Source organism: Spermophilus citellus (genome assembly GCF_964194105.1).
Source record: "Spermophilus citellus genome assembly, chromosome: 14".
NCBI classification, from domain to species: domain Eukaryota; kingdom Metazoa; phylum Chordata; class Mammalia; order Rodentia; family Sciuridae; genus Spermophilus; species Spermophilus citellus.
In genome coordinates this window covers 94,461,911-94,482,273 of record NC_138194.1, presented here as the reverse complement: position 1 = coordinate 94,482,273, position 20,363 = coordinate 94,461,911, and the positions used below count along the sequence as shown (strand labels likewise).

At 47.5% G+C, this 20,363-nt stretch overlaps 1 protein-coding gene across 1 annotated transcript in view; it reads left to right on the top strand.

Moving 5' to 3' along the window:
* Positions 1-20,363, top strand: part of ASAP1 (ArfGAP with SH3 domain, ankyrin repeat and PH domain 1) — a 331,734-nt gene that overhangs the window by 12,207 nt on the left and 299,164 nt on the right. Inside the window, exon 2 of the mRNA XM_081266600.1 lies at positions 19,330-19,414. Coding sequence (XP_081122726.1) covers positions 19,356-19,414 — 59 coding nt within the window. The 5' untranslated portion in view covers positions 19,330-19,355. The remainder of the gene's footprint in view (positions 1-19,329; positions 19,415-20,363) is intronic.

Sequence of the window (20,363 nt, the reverse complement as noted above, 5' to 3'; positions counted from 1 at the left end):
ATTAAAGGAACCTCTAGGAGGCTAGTGTGGCTGGGGTACAATGTGTGATGACAGTTCTGGATGAGGGAAGAGGGTGATAGCCTGGGGTTGAGAACATTACCTTTTGGGGAATTTTTTTGGTATCAGAGATTGGACGTAGGGATGCTTAACCACTGAGCCACATCCCCAATCCTTTTTACTTTTTTTTATTTGAGATAGGGTCTTGCTAAATTGCTTAGGGCCTTGCTAAGTTGCCGAGGTTGGCCTTGAGCTTGCAATCCTCCTGTCTCAGCCTTCCAAGACTGGTATTATAGGTGTGCACCACCACATCTGACCTTAGATGTTTTTGAAGACTTTAGATTTTACTCTGAATGAAAAAGCAAAGGAGTACTATGATCTTGACTGACTTGTTTTTAAATCAGGATCCCACTGTCAGCTGTGTAGAGAATGGGTGCAGGGTTAAAAGAATGGAAGCAGGAAGGTAGTTTGGAAGGTTGCTCCAGTCCTTCAGGCAAAAGGCCAAGGTGGAAGCGCTGGAGGCAGCAGGGGTGATGGAATACTGAATTCATGAATTTCTTCTCCTCCTTCAATTCCCCCAAACCTTCATCAAGCTGGGCCAGTGTCCCTGGACCACCCCTGGGTGACGGGTAGGCTCTGGAGATGCTATGCGTCAATCCTGCTAGACTGAGCTCCTGGAGGGCAGATTGTGTCTTCCCCCATGTCTTTAGTGCTGATCGCAGTGCCTGACGTGATGGTAGCTGTTCTGAGTGTGTGTGCCATGTGGATGCTCAGCCTGTTTCCTGACCCCTGAGATAGAATTTGGACCTTGTCAACACGCCTGTCCTGCTGATGTGCCATTGCCTGCCTCTTCCCCTGCCAACCCCTGAGCTCCACAAGGCTAACCTTGCTTTGCCCACTCCTGTAAGCACTGTACTGGCCCTGTGCCTCCCCCCTGCTAGGTGTGCAGGAAGTGCTTTTGTGAAGGAATGGATGCACCTGGTCCCTTTCATCACCTGCTGAAAAGGGCATTGGTCCCGGCCACTATGGGTTCTGATCCCAGCATGTCACTGGGAAGATTAAATTGTTAAAAACCACAGGGTGGCCCCTCGGCTTTGAAGGAAGAGCAAAAACAGAGAGGCATGGGGCCTGAGCCAGCCCTGCTCAAGGGCCCTTGCAGCATGGAGGGCTCTCCTAGGCTCGGCCATATGGCAGAGGCATGTGGGGAGCCGTGACAGGAGAGAGGGGCACTCGGCTGCTGGCCTGACAGGCTGGGAATGGTGGGTCCTCACGGCCGGAGATCCTGACTGATGTGGACAGCATCTCCAGAACTTCTGGTTGGCTGTTTGGCCGCATAAACCAGAGGATGCACGGCTGCTAACCACATGAGAGCACAGCAGCTCTCCCACTTCCCAGCCAGCTCCACTAATTGATTTTTTTTTAAAACCTTAGGGCCTTTTACAGTGTTCTCTCTGTCTGTCTGTCTCTCTCCTTTTTTTCCCCCTTTGGTATTGAGGATTGAACCCAGGAGGGCTTAACCACTAAGTCACATCTCCAGTCCTTTTTATTTTTTATTTTGAGACAGGGTCTCACCAGGTTGCTTGGGGCCTCACTCAGTTGCTGAGGCAGGCCTTGAACTTGCGATCTTCCTACCTCAGGCTCCTGAATTGCTGGAATTCCAGGCATGCACCACTGACTACAATCAATCTCTCTCTCTCTCTCTCTCTCTCTCTCTCTCTCTCTCTCTCTCTTAATCTTTAAATTCAATTTTTGGTAACAGCTTTATTAAGATATAATTCACATAGTATATAATTCACCATTTAAATTGCAGAGTTCCATGGCTTTAATGTACCCACAGAGTTGTGTAGCCCTCACTAGAGTTAGTTTTAGAACATTCTTATCACCTCAAAAAGAAACCCCATCCGTACCCATTAGCAGTCACCCCCATTTCACCAGCCACCCCCTAGCCTAGGCAATCTACTTCCTGCACTGTTTCTTTTTTTCTCCAAATGTAAGTATAATGTGTGCTTATGATAAAATTCTGAAAAGAACAGGAACTCTTTGACAGTGGTCATCGTATTTACCCAGCCACTGAGACCACTCTTGTCTGTCTATGCAGATAAACGGAGAGATACATTGTTTCTGCAAACAGTGCTATCATCTTACACATTCTTTTGAATAATCTTACTTTTTCTCGTAATACATTGGGGCACCCTTTCCATGCAACAAAATATAGATGCGTGTGGCGATTTTTAATGGCCATGATGATACCATAATTTGTTTAACCACCCTTTTTGATGGACATGTAGTTTGTTTCTAAGTTTTGCATTTTCTTTTTTTAATTTATTTTTTGTAGTTGTAGTTGGACACAACAACTTTATTATTTATCTATTAATTATTTTTATGTGGTGCTGAGGATTGTACCACTGAGCTATAACCCCAGCCCCTGCATTTTCTTACGTGTCTAAATATTCATTTTGGACAAATGCTTAGGGGTGGAATTGTGGGTCAAAGGATAGGCACATTTTTAAGTTTGATATTTACCATTAAACTGCCCTCAGAAAAGTTTACCAGTCTATATTTCTAAGAACAATTCTTCTGAGAGTGCACATTTTTAAAAAATTTATCTAGCCCTGGACATTTTCATTGTATTTACCTTTGTATAGCTAAAAGCTGATAATAGGCTAAAGATGCTTTTATTTGCATTTTTAATTTAATTAATATTTTTCTAGCATGTGGTAAATACAGAGCATAATAATGTTAGCAGTCTGCCCCGAGCCAGTTGGGGCCATCGAGCTCTGTCAACGGCTGGTGTACATCACAGATGTGGTTGGAGGCCTGACTTTGCCATCAGCTATGACTGCAGCTGCTTCCTCAACCTCTGAGGACCTCAGTTTCCTCATCTGTGAGGTGTGAGAGTTTGGCAGAGGGACACAGTTGTTTCCAACTGTTGATATCATTCCTTATGAAGAAAGTAAAAGCAGCCATGAAGTGACGGGGCTTTAGCCTGTCTACTGGCTTGCTCAGGGTCCCACGGTAAACAGGTAGCAGCTGGGATTCGAACCTGGCACCTGTGACTACAAGCCTCTTGCTCTTTCCTGGGCTCCAGGCCACCTTTTGGGATTTGTTGTGAGGACTGTCAGCCGCCAACCCTGCTTTGGTGCTGGTGTGAATCCCCTGCAAGAGGCTGCCTCCTGGGAGAGAGTGTTGTGGACGCAGGGGAAGGAGGAGGGACAGAGATCCCCGGGGAAATGCCTGTTTCAAAGGTCAGTGGAGTGAGTCTAGAGGGAATTTAGGAGTAGCAGCAGAGAAGATCAGAGGAGTGGAAAGCACCTGTGTAAGAGGAGCACAGGCCAGCAAGCAGGAGCTAGACCTGCTGGGGTGTCAGCTCCTCCAGATCTACCTTTGTATCAAGGAACTAGGAAGCAGGCCTGGGCTGGAAGGTTCTAGTTCAGGTCTCATTGGGTTTTCTATGTGGCACAGTTACATGCTGCTGGACCATCACAGGTGCCTGCCCAGGTCTGGCTCCCTGTTCCTCCCCAGCTTCCTCTCATGCTCCTCTCCCCTTCCCGCCCTCCTCTCCCCTGCAGCTGGTACTCCATTTCCCTCACCCTCCCCTGGGCTTCAGGATGGGCCCTGCCTTCAGTGCCTGCGACCTTGGTCTACTTAGGACCCCCTTCTCCTGAGCTGGGGTACCCCGCTTCTGGGAGCCATTCCCACTGACTGGTCCCCAGCAGAATCGGCTGTGCCCTCCCTCAGCCCTGTGAAGGCCTTTCTCCAGGCAGCCGTCACATTCTGATGTTTTGTTTATGCCTGTCTCTTACTATTTTTTGGCTTCCTAAGGGCAGATACTGTTATAATTTTACTCAAAATCCATAGGATCTAGCACAGGATCTGTGATGTAGTAATATTCAGTTTTAGATTTTGGGGGATGAATTCATGAAACCTTGTATAATTCAGCTCAATAGAAATTTCATATGGAGATGAGGATGGTGTCTTAGTTAGAATACAGTGGAAATAGCTGCAGTAACAAGTAGTCCCCACACATTTGATGGCTCACACACTAAAGATGTTTCTTTTTTATTCATGTGAAATTCTAAAATGGGCATTTCTAATTCATGGGTGACTGCCAGCGGTCACACTCAGACCTGGGCCTCTTCCATTGTTGGTAATCCTACTCTACCCAGCACTTTGTCACTGTCTACATCCACAGGCAAAGGGAGACAGAGCTGGTGAAGGCACACTCCTCAAAAGTGTGGGCCTTTGAGCCCACCCTCATTCAGGGCTAGAAGTCTGACACATGGTCACACCCAGTTGCGAAGGAGTCTGGGAAATGTCACCTGGCTGCATGCCCAGGAAGATGAGGAAACAATTTTGGGGAACAGCTATCAGTCTACTCCCCAGGTAGTGAGTGGGCGTTGAAACCCTGTCACATGTAGCTTGGTTGAGGAATAAGGATGTATGGTTTGGAGAAGCAAAACTCCTGGCAGATGACATTTGTGACCAGGGCCATAGTTTGTCACGCCTAGAGACATGACACTGTGATTGCATTTATTATGCAATTGGTGTATGCAGAACACTCTAAGTGTGATTGTTGGTAGGAGGGGAGGAAGACGGAGGCAGAAGACCAAACAAACTTGAACTCTCTGTTGTACCAGTTACAGGCCCTATATTTGTGCTCTTGCTGTGCACCAAGAACTGTGCTGGTGCTTGAAGCTTAATCCTTACTTATAATTATTCCTATTTCGTAAATCTCAGAGAAGGAATTTTTGGAGGACACGCGGCTAAGAGACAGAGCTAAAGTTTGGACTATGGCAATCTGGTGACAGAGTCTTCCTGTTTACCTGCCACACTGCATGTTCCCCATGTGAGCCTGATACCAGTTCTATCAGGTGGATATCACTATTGCCACCAAGGGAGTCATAACTGGTATTAAAAGGATTGGATGAAGTGACCTTTTGAGCTCCAGCTAGTGTTCTAAATGCACTCTATAATTTCTCCTATGTAGCTGTCACAGTAATCCTAAACCGACCTAATGAAGTTGGTTTTATTAGCTTTATTTTAAAAGATGTGGAAACTAAGACTCAGAGAAGCTGAGACACTTGTCTGAGGTTGCCCAGAGGGTAGATGGTTAAGTGGCCATGTTGATTAGGAACTTCCAGCTGCGAGGAATAAGACTGGTTTTCAGGAAATATCGAGGAGGTGCACTAACTCACACCATTGCAGGTCTGCCAGTGTGTGGAGGGGGGGTCAGTCATTCCAGTAGGAAACACATAGCACCCATGACTAGGATAATTCAAGGAGAACTTCATGGGTGGATTTTTTAAAATCTTGAGGTAAAATTGACATATAAGTGAGCCATGTGGAAGTATGTAATTCAGTGGCATGGAGTATATTCACAATGTTTTGCAACTCTCCTCTCTTGTAGAGTTCTAAGTTGTTTTAATCACCCCAAGATGGAACCCCGTGTCCAGTAAGCAGCCCCCCTGGTCACCGCACTCCCAGCCCCTGCTAACCACCATTCTGCTTTCTGCCCTATGGATTGACCTATTCTGGGTGTTTCATACATATGTAAGATTTGGGGTCTGGCTTTCACTTAGCATGTTTAAGCACAGTGCTTAACATGGGTGTTCATCCGTGGTATAGCAGGTATCAGAGCTTCATTCCTTTTATAGCTGAAAAATTCCACTGTGTGCGTAGAGCCTATGTTGATCCATTCTCCAGTTGGTGGACATTTGGGTTCTCTCTGCCTATGATCTGCTGTGAGCTTTCATTTACAAGTATTTATTTGAATACGTGTTTTCTATTCTTTGGGGCATATACCTGGGGGTAGAATTGTTGGGTCATCTGGTCACTATATTTACTTTCTGATGAACTGCCAAACTTTTCTAAAGTAGCTGAACCATTTTACGTTCCCATCAGCGATATGCGAGGCTTCCAGATTTTCCACATCCTCGCTGAGACTTGTTGTTTGCCATTTTCTTGATGGTGGCTGACCTCGTGGGTGTAAAACAGTGTCTCACTCTGGCATTTCCCTAGCGACTCATGCCTCTGAGCAGCTCCCCATGTGCTTGTTGGCTCCACAGGGATCTTTGTGAAGGTGTGGGCAGGTGTAGGGAAGCTCCAGGGCTGGAGCATCACCTGGAGTGACACCGCTGGGGCTCCTGTGTCATGCCAGTTTTGAGGGTCAGGGAGGGAATGGTTCTTAGAACCTGCAGACAGCAAGGACTTGGTGGAGGGGCTTGGCTAGAGCTGGGACCTGGGTTGGGGACAAGTTTGCACTAACCTCCAGAGAGGCTCTGGGGCAGAAGAGTGGATGCTTATCCTCCCTCCCATCTCCTGTGGGTTCCCTGCTAAAGCCAGAGGATTGGGGAACTCTCACCTTGGTCCCTCAGGTCAATTGGGGTACAGAGTGGGGTGAAGAATGGGGGACAAGTGGAGTGGGATGGGCACAGTAGGATTCAGACTTAGCTTCTGTTCTCGGAGCCCTGGCTCTGTTTGCTTGGGATTCTTTGGGTCTGTCCTGGTTTGGTGGTCTCTCTGGATAGTGAGATTGGCTACAACCGTTGGAGCTCTGCGTCTTTATCACAACATCCAGAGAAAGAGAGAAACCATCATTTCTGAAACTTCTACCCCATCAAGAAGGAACTTTCCCAGAAACCTCCAGCCTTACGCATCATTGCCCTAAGTTGGGTCACATTATCCTTCTAAATGAATCAGTGGAGATGATGGGATGGTCTTGTGCACTGCCAGGCACACAGCTGGGGAGTGCAGGAACTTGTACTTCATGGTGTCTCACCTATGAGATGAGGGGAATCCCAACACAACCAGAATTTCAACACAACCAGACTCAATCTGTTCTTGTTATCTTGCTTATGTTTAAAGTTGAGGTTCATGCTCCTTTATTCCCTAATTAAACATTATTGTCATAGAGTTCTTTGCTTCCTCCCCTCCCTTACCCCTTTCCTTTCCTTTCTTTTTTCTTCCTTCTTTCCTCCCTCCCTCTCCCTCTCCCCCTTCCTCCTGTTGCCTGAGTGCTCTGAGAGGTTCCAGGATGGACACACAGCCAGTCCTGAGGCTTTAACTAGAACCACCAGCTGAGCCAGGCTCTCCCTCCAAGGAAGTGGCTGCCCAGTGTCAGGATGTCATCCTGAAGGCCGTGGCCCCGCTAGGGCAAGCCTGCCTGAAACCGCCTCCCTGGCCCTCTCTCCTTTCTGGCCCTCCCAAGAGCCCACAGGTGGAGAATCACTCCTCCCCCGACCACATCCTGTGAGCCTCCAAATCTAGCGAAGCCTGGAATTCGGTCCTTCCCTGCCTGCAGCCCATCCCACCACCACCCCATTCCGCCTTCTTTTCATCTGGTTGGTTTTCTGATCCTGAGAAGCCTTGGTGTGGCTGTTGCAAACTCCAGCTAGTCCCGGGCAGCCAACTGCTTTCCACAGCAGTCTTCGTGTGGAAGAGGGGACTGCTCTTCCCACCCCCACCTCCCATGTCAGAACGAGCCAAGGAAACTGCTTCCACAGAGGAAACAGGCTGACGCTGGAATGTCCCAGCCCAGCACATGATGTCCTTTGTCAGGGTCCCTGGAGGGGCATCTGGAAGCCAGCCAGCCTCCTTTCTGTGGGCCACGGCTGCACGCCTTCTGTTGCACTTCTGCAAGCCTGAGTGTGTGGGTGTGTGCACGTGTGTATGCACAACTGCACATGCATGCGTGTACTGGGAGCTGTGGCCTTTGTTCCGGCCGGGGGGGTCCCTCTCTCTTAGCTTCCCCCATTTTGACTGTGTACTGACAGTGGTCACTAAAGATTTTGTGTGTGATTACAGACAGGGAAGAGGCCCATCAGCTCAGGCTGCCTTAATACCAGAAAAGGAATCCCTGATGCTCTTCGTGTCCTCAGGAAACCTCCTTGCAATTGTGGGATGTGGGTTTTATGACTCTTGTTTCGCTGCTGTGGCACCCGAGGCCCCAGGGAACCAAGGCAGGCAGCCACGGCCAAATCTGCCCCTTGGGACAATGACACATCTACCTCAGACTAGGGTCTTCAGGGTTCTTTGACATGTGGGAGGAAGAGGTTGGAGAAGGTGGGGAGACTTGGTTGACTTCTAAGAACTTTGGTTCCAGAAGGCTCTAGAAGGTGGCGGGCCGTAAGGGTAACCCCCACTGGAGATAATTGTCAAGCCAAAGTCTTGTTGGGACCCCTGGCACTGATTTTATGGTGTTGATCTTTTGACACCTGGTGATGGGAACTCTAGTGGGAAATGTAGGTGGCTGGGCAGCCTTGGCACGAGGCTGTTTGTCTAGGCCTTGACTCAATCACTCACTCACTCACTCATTCATTCATTTATTTACCACAGGTTTACTGGGCTAGGCACTGTGCCAGCCGTAGTGCTTCTTGTTCCCCGAAAACCTTCCCCAGAGAAGAAGGGTTGAATGTTATGTGGCTTTGCTTATGACTCTGTCGTGCCTGCCTGAGTGATTTCCAAGGGCCTTCCATTCTGGTGGGCACCCACTGGCAGCCGCTCCTGTGCTGGTGGTGACGCTGAGTAGAACAGGGAGTGACCTCGAAACTGCAGTGCGTCAGCGGCTCGCAGGCTCAGCATCCTGCCCAGGTGTTGCTTCCCACTGTACTTGGAGAAAAACAGCAAAGAGATATTTAAAACGTGATTAAAAGGAAAGCATCTGGGTTCTAGGGGAACTCTAAAAGAAGTCTTGTAGAGATTGGCTGATCCTTCCACGTTGACAGGCGGTAACGTTTCTAAGAAACAGAGATGGATTTTCAGAAAGAAGTTTGGGCATTGGAACTGCCCAGCAATGGTGTCCCGGGTCACGGGGCTTCCTGTCCCACTCTGGGAGGTAGAGTGACAGGGCCAGTTTTAGGTCTCATGAATATTTCCCCATAGTGTAAATGGCATCCCCAGTTCCCCATTTTTGCTAAATCATTTAGAAGTCTTCCTGTTGATCCTCTGGTTTATTTTTATCTGATTCAGATAATATATTCTGGCACCAAGGTATTTGTTGAGCACCTGGTATGCACCAGACCTTCTAAAAGCTACAGAAGTGAAACAACACTTTTCCACCCTTGAAATGGAACATTCTGATTTATTATCATAGGAGAAAGGAAACTTCATTGTTAAATAAGATGATGTACTTTGGCTTGTTCCAGGGAGGCAAAGGTTGCAACATTTTGAGACTTAGAGGCCCAAGGAAATGCCAAGAGAAGCCCGAGTTTCTATGTTTCCAAATAGAAATCACAAGGTCTAGCTCATAGCAGGTCTCTGAGGCTATTTTGATTATGCCAGTTTTATAGATGAGGAAACTGAGGTTCCAGGAGGTTAGGTGGCCTGCCCAAGCCTGGTTGGGGGAGGGGAGGAGTTGGGACTTAAACCCCAGTCCTCAGATGCCAAAGCCCTGTCCTTTTCCTTCTGCTCCACTGCACCCTTCAAGTTCAGGACCCCCCACCACCACCCCAATGCAAATCTGCACATTGGCATGGGTGGTAACATGCTCTTTGACAGAAGCACTAACGTAGTCTCTTGAAATAACACACATTTATCTTCTTATGGTTCTGGAAGTATCCTCACTGGGCCTTGGATATAGCAGACATTTGCCCCATGTGAGATCTCACTGCCTGTCCACTGAGGGCTTCGTCTTCCTGCCCTTTCTATCTGGTCTTCTCCCGTTCATCTTCAAAACCAGATGCTACTGTCCCCTCCCCAGTGAAGCCACCCTGCCCAGTCCTCTGCATTATTCTCTACTTTGTAGCAGCCTCTGTCTTTGCAGATACCACCAATTATTGATTTACCTGTGTCTCTTGCACCAGAGGAAGGTGCCCAACTCACCTTGGCACTTCCTAAGCATCTGTGGAATTGCCTTAGGAATGAATGCATGTGTGAACGAATGAACCTGGAAAACAGAAGCTATTGTCCTATCTGTTTCACATTTTACAGTATAATGACTACTTATTAGATGTTGTTATCTCTGGACTAACAAATGAGGAATTCACTTCCTTTCTTATTAGAAATGCAAATATTTAGGGATTCCAAGCCTGGGATTTCTGAGTCACAGATAAATCAGAGACTGTGTGGGTGAAACCTCATGCAGGGCCAGGTGTGCTTTGAAGGATTCTTTAGGAGACCTGAAGAGAGGATGTAGGCTCCTAATCTCTCAAATTTATAGACCTCTGAAGACTGCATTGGGCTTCCACCAGATGACATTTGAATGTTGCTTAGACACACTTTACTTCTTTGGACTCTGAGATGCCTTTGAGTACAAGATACATTATGGAGATCGTAACAGGGTCAGGAGAGAAAACAGAAGCTGAATTCCATTGATAGGGAGACACGTTCTGTTTTAGACGTGTTAAAATGTGGAAAAACGACCATCACATAACAGAGGAAATGAGGCAATCACAAAGAGTGTAGTCAAGTTACCTTGCTGGGTGGTGGCTGCTGATTGGACCCACTCCTGGGAGGTCAGAATGAGCGAGGCTGGTCTGATTAGCTTGCCCAAGGTCTTTTTTTAGTTCTAACACTGGAGGAATCACATATGGCGGAGACCTCTCTACTGAGGGTACCCCTACTTGGAAAGGCTGGTGGAATCTTAAAGGAAGAAGGGGCTTTGTGATTAGACCTCGTTTCCATGTATTAGCTATAAGAACACTAGCAAGGTGCTCATCCTTGTCTTTGCCCATCCCCTTCTCTGTGAAATGGAATGATAATCTTTGCTGTCTCCAGGATTGTCAGGAGATTACAGAAGTTATTGCTCATGTAGAGTCTGATATGCATAATAACTATGATAGCTTGGTTATTTTAAAAAACTTGTTGCTTACTCTGTTAGGGCTGTTGTGTCCTCGGTTGTGTGGAGTAATGGCTGCACCCGTGGGGGCCTGTGTGGACCAGGAAGCACTCAGCAATGAGGCAGCCTCCAGGGGGACTCAATCCTCCTGTGTCCTCCATCCCAGTGCTCTAGTCCTTGGACAAGTGGAGGCCAGACGCCAAAGTGTTCCTCCTAGAAGGTAGCTCCCAGGCCTTGGTCATTGTAACCTCTTTGACAGTGACTGGGGCGGTGCTCAGTGGACACCAACAGAGTGGCCAGCTCCGTGGAACATGGCCATGCTGCTGGCCTTGCCAACAGGCTGGTGAGTCCTGCTGCAGGTGTCCTTGCTAGTTTGGGTTGTCACCATACTAGCTGTTGCTCATCCCACGTGTGCCCTGTGCTTCTCACACGTACACAACCTCCTTTTCCCTTCCCAGCAGGTCTGCATCAAAAGTATCATCATCCCCATCATGGGGTGGGTTCCCCCAAAGCCAGCCCTGAGGAAAGTCAAGAGCCCTGGTAGACTATTTGGGAGGTGATCTGAGGAAAGAGGTAGAGGTGTGAGGAAGCGAGGCAGAGAAGAGAAGGCAGCCAGTGAAGGGTGCCCTGGCCAGCAGAGAGCAGGCTGCCTTCCTCTTGGGGCCTCTCAGTGTGGTTACCAACCACCCTGTGAGGGCTGCACCTGGGACCATTAGTGCCCTTCAATCCTGCCTACCTCTTGGTCTCTGAGAGCAGAGACTGGCAGGTGTAGCTGAGAGCGGACATGCTGGCCTTTAATGACCTGTGCATCTCCAGGCAATATGCATGGGCACCATCTCAGTCTGCTGCCAGCAACATTGTCCAGAGGAGGACACAGTTTCAGACAAGTGGTCCTCACTGGAGACCACCCAGCAGTCGCAGAAGAGAGCGGGCATGGCAATGTCTCTGCCCACATGCTGTCCTGCTGGCGCTGCCTGCCATTCCCCCCTCCCACACGGTGAACACAGGGAGCAGCCACACTGGTGGCCCAGCGTGCACACTGCTGGTGAACAGAACACATGATGGTTTGAAAGGACAGGCTATTAACATGGGGCAGCCCAGCAAAGCTGGGGCACCCCTGGATTTCACTTTGCATGCTCACAGCTTTTCCTGGGGACCCTATGGTGACATAGGCTGAGAGGAGCCTGCCCCTGCTGGTGTAAGGAGCGGATCGTGGGGCTAGTGGGTGAGCCTCACCTGCTGCTCAGCCTGTGGCTCTCACTTATTCTAGGATTCTCTCTCTTCAAGTCCCTGACACTTTTTCTTTTGTATTCACTTACTTCTTCAAATTCTCAAAATGTGAAATTCAAAATGCTGAGGGTTCACTAAGCACCTGTGGTATGCAGGCTCCTATGGCACCTGGACTTTGCCTAATTCTCATCACCTGTGAGTTTATTTGGTTTTAGTCTGATTCCTTAAGCAAAGACTGTCTCTTTGTTAACCATTACATCCTTGACATTTCATTTAATAAACACTTTTTCCAATAAATAAATGGATGGATGGGGCTGCCTTGGGATGGATGATTCTCATTGTGGAAAGCTTTAGTGAATGAAAAATAGCATGCAATAGGCACTTAAGAAGTGTTCGTGAGTAGGTCCTGTGGTATGTTCATACCCAGGTTATACCACTCAAAGCAGTTCATCCTGCTGTGTCTCTGTGCCTGGCCTCTGTGCACACTAGACTGAGAGCTCTCTGTGGCAGTGACCTGAGATCATTGCTCAGCCTCACTGTCTGGCCCGGTGCCTCCAGGAGTAGGAACAAAGAAAAGTAGTCACCGTCATCATCAGTTTATAATCCAACAAGACATTAGTTCTGGTCTTTGCAGCATGGGTCCTTTGCAAGGATCTCTTTGGAGAAGGGAGACCCAAATTGTCTCTGAGTGTGACCATTTTAAACAGCCAGTAAGGATGTGGGGCCAGGCCAGGCTAAGGACCAGCAGCTCCAGCACTGTTAGGGACAGTGCCTCAGCCCTTCTTGCCTTTCTTGGGGTGGGCAACTGTAGGGTCTTCTCAGTATCCCTCTGTTCACTAGTATTCTGGGCAATCCTGGGCACTAGACTCAGCCCCTGTGGCCCATCCCGAACACTAGCATGGTGGTGGGGCAGAGGGATTAGGAGAAATAGCCAACATCCACAGTCACCTGGCCAAAGGTCACAATGCCTAACAGGCTGCATGGGTCAGGAAGCAGGGTTTATTGCTTGCTAGTAGACAAGGAAAATTAAAGACCAAGTAACTGGTACAAAATCACAGTGACCAACATAGATAGCCCCAGTATTTACCATGCAAGCGTGGCCACAGGAGAGGAGGTTTGGCTCACCTATCCAGAATAATCAGAGAACAATACCAAATGGGGTGCATCAATCAGAATCCATACTGCTTTGCTGAGCATAGCAGGTAAAGGTCTCAGCTTTGAAATCAAGCTGCCCCAAGTCTGCATATTGAGTCTATCACCACCAACCAGCTATGTAACTTCAGAAATATTACATAATTGTCTGAGCCTCAGTTTCCTTGACTGTAACAATCAGACAATCATAGTTCTGGGTTATGAGGATTGAAAAAGAACATGATTATGGCTAGGAGGGGTGGTTATACAAAGAAATAGAACACACACATTTCTGGTTGTGTGTGTAAGTGTGTGTGTGTGTGTGTGTGTGTGTGCATGTGTATCAGTTCTATAATATATAGGATATATTCTTCATTTATATATGAAGAGAAAGGTGGAAGGAGAGTAGAAGTTTTTTTTTTTTCAAGTTAGGAATTGACTCATTCCTATAATAATTAAAAACGATGAGAGAGACTGAGAAGTCCCATGATTTGTCATCTGCAAGCTGGAGAGCTAGACCAGCTAGTGAGGTGGTTCATTCTGAGTCTGAAGGCCTAAGAACCGGGGGAACCAATGGCATCATTCCCAGTCAGCCTCTGAAGGGCCAAGAACCAGGAGCACCAGTGTCTAAAGGCAGGAGAAGATGGATGTCCCAGCTCAAGCAGAGCAGATTCACCCTTCCTCTGTCCTATTCAGGCCCTGAGACAGACTGGATGATACCCACTCACATTGTAGAGGCAATCTTCTTTAATCAATCTTCCAGAAACACCTTCCAAGAAAACCCCAGAAACAACATATTAGAGGCTGCATGGGCACCCCTTAGCCCAGTCAGGCTGACCCATAAAATTAACCATCACAGGACTCAATAAGGGGTACTTTTGTATTAGTCCCACAGGAGTTTGGAAATAGATAGATTGTTAGGCTAGGAAAATTGGAGAAAGTTTCTTGGAAGGGGTGGAATTTCAGTGGATCAGAGTTAGGTGGGCAGGATAGAGTAAAAGGAAAATGCGTAAGTGTTTGGGGTGTTTTCTTCAGGCCTCTGCTTTTCTAAGCACAGCATCCACAGAACAGGAAAGAACCACACTGGTAAATAGGAAAAGTGTTTGACATTCTCTGGAGGAAAAGGTTGTCTAAGCTGTAACCGGCTGCAGACAGATGACTCACAGGTTCATGGCATCCTCTATAAGAGGATACAGTTCCCAACATCCATGAGCCTTGGTGGATAAAACTCAACACCTAGTGAGGATTGGCAGGAAAGGAGGGTTTATGTGCCAAAATATTTATGCCCCTATTCCTGCCTGGCACCAGTAATGGCTGTCCTGATGGATGCCCTGTAGGTCACAGAATAGAATCACAGAGGGAAAGCAGAAACATGGGTGGTAACAAAAGTGAAGCCCTCAGGCAACTGATTCTAGTTCATTCCAAAAGGTAGTTGCTTTAAACCTCCTATCCCGGGGCAGCAGGCAATGAGAATTGGTCATGGTGAGGAGCCTGTCACTCACCTCTTTGATAGTATTTATTGAGCACCTATTCCCAATGCCAACAGTGCCCTGCCCATGCCTCCGAGCATTGCCAGCGCCTGTTCACTGAGCTTCCTGCATCTCTGAGACCGTCCCCTGGCTGTGATTGGCTGGTGAGGGATGGAAATTGGTGGGTCAGTGTCCCACTTCCTTTCCCATTTAGGTGTGTTCTCCTCTGTCTTTCAGAAGGTGCCAGGTGTGAGGGAGCCCAAGTGGTACCCTGTGTTTGTCTCTGAGCTTCACCTTGTAGCATGGTTGTGAGGATTAAATGAGGCAGTGGTATCTCCACTGCTGCTTGTCACCACATATCCATCAGTGCCTGGGAACCAAGCTTTGTGCTCAGGCTTCTGCCACATTATCTTGTTAATTCTCACAGTGACTGTACTGAGGTAGGTACCTTAATAATCCCAGTTTTAAGGTGAGAGCACTGAAGGATATCCATAGCTCACCGGAAAGTCGCGACCTTTGTGAAGTCCTGCCGTGAGAATTCAGGGTAGCAAAGGAAGTACCGTCTTCACTGTTACCGTCATCACCATTATCTAGTTGGTGCCCCATGTTTATTTATTTATTTAAAAAAGGAATAAATGAATGTTAACTTTTTTGAGCTTGTGAACTTTCTGTTGTTCTTGGCTCTGTCTTCAGACAGCAAACAGCCCCAGGCACGTGGCAGGTGCAACTTAAGAGTTGGTTGAATGAAGGCATGAGGGCAAAGTGGAATTCTTTTTTCACTTACTAGTAATCTCCTGGTTCTAAGAGGCTCATGTTGATCAAGATGTGTTATTGGTCTCACAGTTACAAAAACCAGTCTTAGAAATGAAAAGGCTTCAAACCCGAAAGCAGTATTTATCTTCAGGTGTTATGATCATGAATGATTTTCTTTTTTTTTTTTTTCAATAACAGTTTTTCTGATGTTCTTGGATTACTTTCACAACAGGAAAGAAAGAATCCCAGTTTAGAAAAAAAGCTCAGTCTTCACCCAGGTGCTCACCGTGGAGGCCTGTGGGAAAGATCTTGGCACAGGGTGGACGCCCACCTGGCTGACGTGGGCTGAATCAGGCAGCAGGGTGTGAATGGCTTTGGAGTCACATCTCACACAGCTCTTTCACACCGAATCTCTCTGGAGGGTCACAGCAGTGTTGCAATGTAGGCTGGGTTTGTGTGGCCTCATTTCACAAATGAGGGGCCTGGAAGCCAAAGAGGGTCACCTGTGAAGGTGAGGTATTGACACTGGGCCCAGTGATAGTATTTATTAAGCATCTATTCTGGATACCAACACTGCCATGCCCAGCAGCCTATCTCTCACATGCACACACACATACACACACATACACACACACACACACACACACACACACACCCCAAACAAACCATTAAAGGAGTGGGACAAAGGTGGAGGTGGCCCTGTGGACCAGGGATTCTCACAGTAGCACCTGTAGGACCTTTTTTGGAGAGGAAGCCTGGTTTGGAGTTTATGAGTCAGATGACCTGCGTCAGAATGTCAGTTCTGCCACACACTGTCTTGGCCATTTTATTTCATATTTCTGAGCTTTGGTTTCTTCTCTATAAAGCTGGCCCATTATCTGTCTTGCAGGACTTTTGTGAGGGTCAGCTTGGCACCAAGTGGGTGGACATTCTGCAAGACTCACTGTGTCGCTTGCCGGCGTAGCTGTGCTGGCTGGTACACGGCTCTCTCTTCTTCTGACCTCTGTTCCTACTCATTGGTGTTCATAAATAATATTCCTGTGAGTATCGGTCAGTACTGAAAGCCTCAGCATCGCAGTGGCTTGCTTGACTGCAGATATTTATTTCATGGTCACAGATCTGTGGGGTCGTTGTGGGTTAGCATGGCTGCCTCTTGCTGGTTCGGAGGTGCTCCACATCTCCAATCTGAGGTCCAAACTAAAAGGTAGCAAGTGATAGGTGCAAGGGAGACGTGGGCAGACTTGGGGACCCACACACCATTGTCTCTTCCATGTACATTCCATTGGCCAAGGCGAGTCATAGGTCCAGTTCAGGATGAAGTGGGGTAGGGAAGTAAAGGACACCCGTCCCAGTGGGAAAACTAGACATCACATAACAAAGGACAGGAATGTGTAACTCAGGTTTGTGTTGGGACATATCTGGCTGGAGGAATCTGGCCTGCCACACTGTCTCAGAGGTCCACTGGGGTGAAGCAAGCTGAGAGGTGGGCTGGGAGAGGCGTTGACCGTCCATGCAAGTGACAGCTCTTACCTGTCAGCGATGTGTGCTTAGTACAGTGAGGATCCGAGATCTTTGTTCTAGGAGGATTCTGTAAAAGCGGTACCACCCTCTACTTACACACTGGGCTGTACCGCACTGTGGCTTTGTCACCAGTTGTGAAGTCAGGAAATGGACATCCTCCAATGTTGTTCCTCTTTTCCAAGATGGTTTGGCTATCCTGAATCCAACACGTTTCCATATGGAATTTAGGATAAGCTTGTCCATCCTCCACCTAATTAAATGGTTCAGGTTCAAGAAGATTCAGTCAATTACCATGAACATCTAGGGTTGAGGGAAGAGTGTTGATTATATATCCAACAAATGTTTATTAATGTCCTTTTGCCAGGTATTGTGTGAGCAAACAAAACAAATAGTCTTTGTACTCAAATAGTTGATCATCAAGCCAGATCAATAAATATTAATCAGTCTTCATGTTAAAGAATACATAGATAGTCCCTGACTTACCATGACTTTATAATGTTGAAAAAATGGACCCATACAACTGTTCTGTTTTTATTAAATAAATTACATGAGATATCTAACATGTTTTTATAAAATAGAGTTTGGGTTAGGTGATTTTGCCCAATGTGGGTTAATGTGAGTGTTCTGAATTTGTGTAAACTAGGCAGGCTAACCCGTGATGTTCAACATTAGGTGTATTCAAAATGCATTTGACTTAGGATATTTTATCTTAATTGCATTTATTGGGAAATAATCCCATTGAAGTCAAGGAGCATCTGTAACATTAAAATCTGAGGAAAATGCCATAATCTGATCTGGAAGTGCAGAGACAGTTTCTCTGAGGACATCACATTTAAGAAAGTGCAGGTGTTAGCTAGATGAAGAGGCAAAGAGGGTGGGAGAGGAAGCCCTCAAGGCAGAGGGAACAGCGTGGGCAAGGGACCTGTGACACAGGAAGACCTGCAGCATGTTCCAGGATCTTAAAAAAAAAAAAAAAAAAAAAAATGTCCTGTGGCTGCAGCCTGAACCTGGTGGTCAAAATGAGAACAGAGAGGGGCACATAAGTCCAAGCACGTGAAATGATTTACATTTTTATCCTAAAGCACCGAGAAGCCATTGGAGAATGTTCAGCGTGGGGAGGAGAGACGGGAAGTGACACCATTGGATTTATGTTTTAAACATTTCATTCTGCATATCAGTCAGTTGTAAGATGTGGGTCTTAATTGGATATGGGTTTTGAAAAACAAATGCCATTTTTTGACATTTATGAAACTAGTAGGAATGTGAATATTGTGTGAAAAATTGATGATATCAAGGAATCATCTAATCATCTTTTTTTTTTTTTTTGAGTGTGGTAATGGTATTGCAGTTGGCTTTTTATGGAAGACCTTATCTTGGAGATGCACACTGTGAAATTGATGTCTGAAATGATGTCCAGAATTTCCTTCAGAATTACAATGGGCCAGGGGAAAGGCTGAGAGGTGTGGTCAGGGTAGGATTGACTAGGGGCTGCTGAAGGTCAAGGTGCTGTCGTGATGGCTGATGGTGATTGGGGCCGGGTGGTGGGATTTTGTGGTGCTCTTCTCTGTTTTTGTGTTAGTAGAAACTTTTCATGGGAGACCTGGTTGAGGGGGAGCAATGGCTGAGGGAGATCAGGTGGGAGGCAGTTGCAGCGGCCCAGGTAAGAATAACGGTGGCTTGGTCCAGGGCTGTGGGTGGAGATGGAGAGAGTGAGCTTGAGAGATCTTTAGGAAGCAAAGCAGAGAGGTGACTTGGATCAGATACAGGGATGCGGGAGAAGGTGGACCAAGAGCTTCTGGCCTCAAATGGAGATGCTATTCTGAGCACAGGATCTTGGACCCAAGCAGGTCCCTGGGCTCCTGATTTCTCATTGCCACCTCTCTTTCCCCTTCATTCCTCAACTACTGAAGCTGTTTGCTTATGTAACAGCTTTTATCCCAGACTTCCTGCACTCTGCGCTCAGCAATTAATTAAGCTTTAGTGTGCCTGCATTAATTACAGTCCTCTCCCGGGTTCAGAGGGGCTGTCTTGAGCCACATACATTATCCCGAATCTACTTCCTTCCTGGGGCTGGTTCTCTTTGCCGTGGGGGGAGCCCGTCTGCCTTCCCGTGGGCACACCGCTGCAGGTGTCTGTCTGTGGCATATGCCAGCACACTTTAATTTCATGTTAGGAGCCTAGGTCTAGAGAAGTTAATGACTTGTAAATTGCTCTCCAATGTAGAGCTAGAAATAGAATCCAAGAAGGATCCCTGAGCACTTCCTTGCACAGAGACAGCCATGGAGCTACCAGCCCCAAAGTTCTCCCTCCTGCGCCCGGACAGCCACCCCATGTGCAAGGACGTTACTAGCAAAGGCGCTGGCTCCAAGTGAAATCAAGGGCGGGCCTGAGACAGTGTCTTCTGCACAGGCCGCTGGATGACCCTTGTTACCTTTTCTTCCTGCCCCCCTCCAGGTGATTTCTGATGTGACGGGTGAGACATGAGATCTTCAGCCTCCAGGCTCTCCAGTTTTTCGTCGAGAGATTCACTATGGAATCGGTGAGTGCTCTCCAGCCCGTCCCACCCGGGAAACCCAGCCTGGGACACGCAGAGGGAGTCCTTTTGGGGGTTGAAATGCAGAACTGAAACACTGGGACCTGACAGGAGATCCCTGGTGGGTAGGGCTGTGGGCTTCTCAGTGTTTTCTGTCATGTAAGTGTTGCCTTCTTATTTGGAAGGAAAGGTGGGGTGGGGCAGAAAGGGTCAGGAAGGGCAACAGTCTCGCCAAGCTCTCAGTGCCATCCCTTCCTGGGAAACATTGTTTCATTCATTTGCAGGATTCCTGCCACATTAGAACTGCTACATTCATTTCCCAGATAAAGAACCGGCTCCGTGGGACTTAGAGTGGATTGTCCCTGATCCCAGGTCCCCTGCCTTTCTGAGTGGATTGTCCCTGATCCCAGGTCCCCTGCCTTTCTATCTGCCCACTTGTCTCCACTTTGCAACTAGGAACACTGAGGCCTGGTGTAGGCGCAGGCCTCGGAGAGGGAGGACTCTGACCTCAGTGGATGGAGTCTGTGTCAGAGGTAGTAAGACAGTAGGCTGGACAGGAAGAGCTGTGGGCAGAGAACACTGTAAACTCAGCCTCCCAAAATGGTCAGGGTGATGTGACAAGGGCTTGGCTTGTTTGTGGCTAGTGTTTCCAAGAAGTCATCATGGAATGAGGAAAGAGCCGGCTCAGTGTCTTCTGTTTCCTTATCTATAAAAAGGAGGTAATAATTGTATCTTAGATTTTTTTGTGTGTGCAGGTTAGAGAAAAAAGTACATAGTAAAGAATCTCACATAAAACAGGCACATAGAGCACTGTAATTAGTTCAGTTTTTAAGATAAAAATAGTTTTTAAGAATGATTAGACAAGCAAGAGTATCCTGAATGGGTGGGAGAGGTAAGAGGCTGGAGGTAGGGTGTCAACACTGAGGCTTTTGAGGTGACATAGCCATGAGGTGAC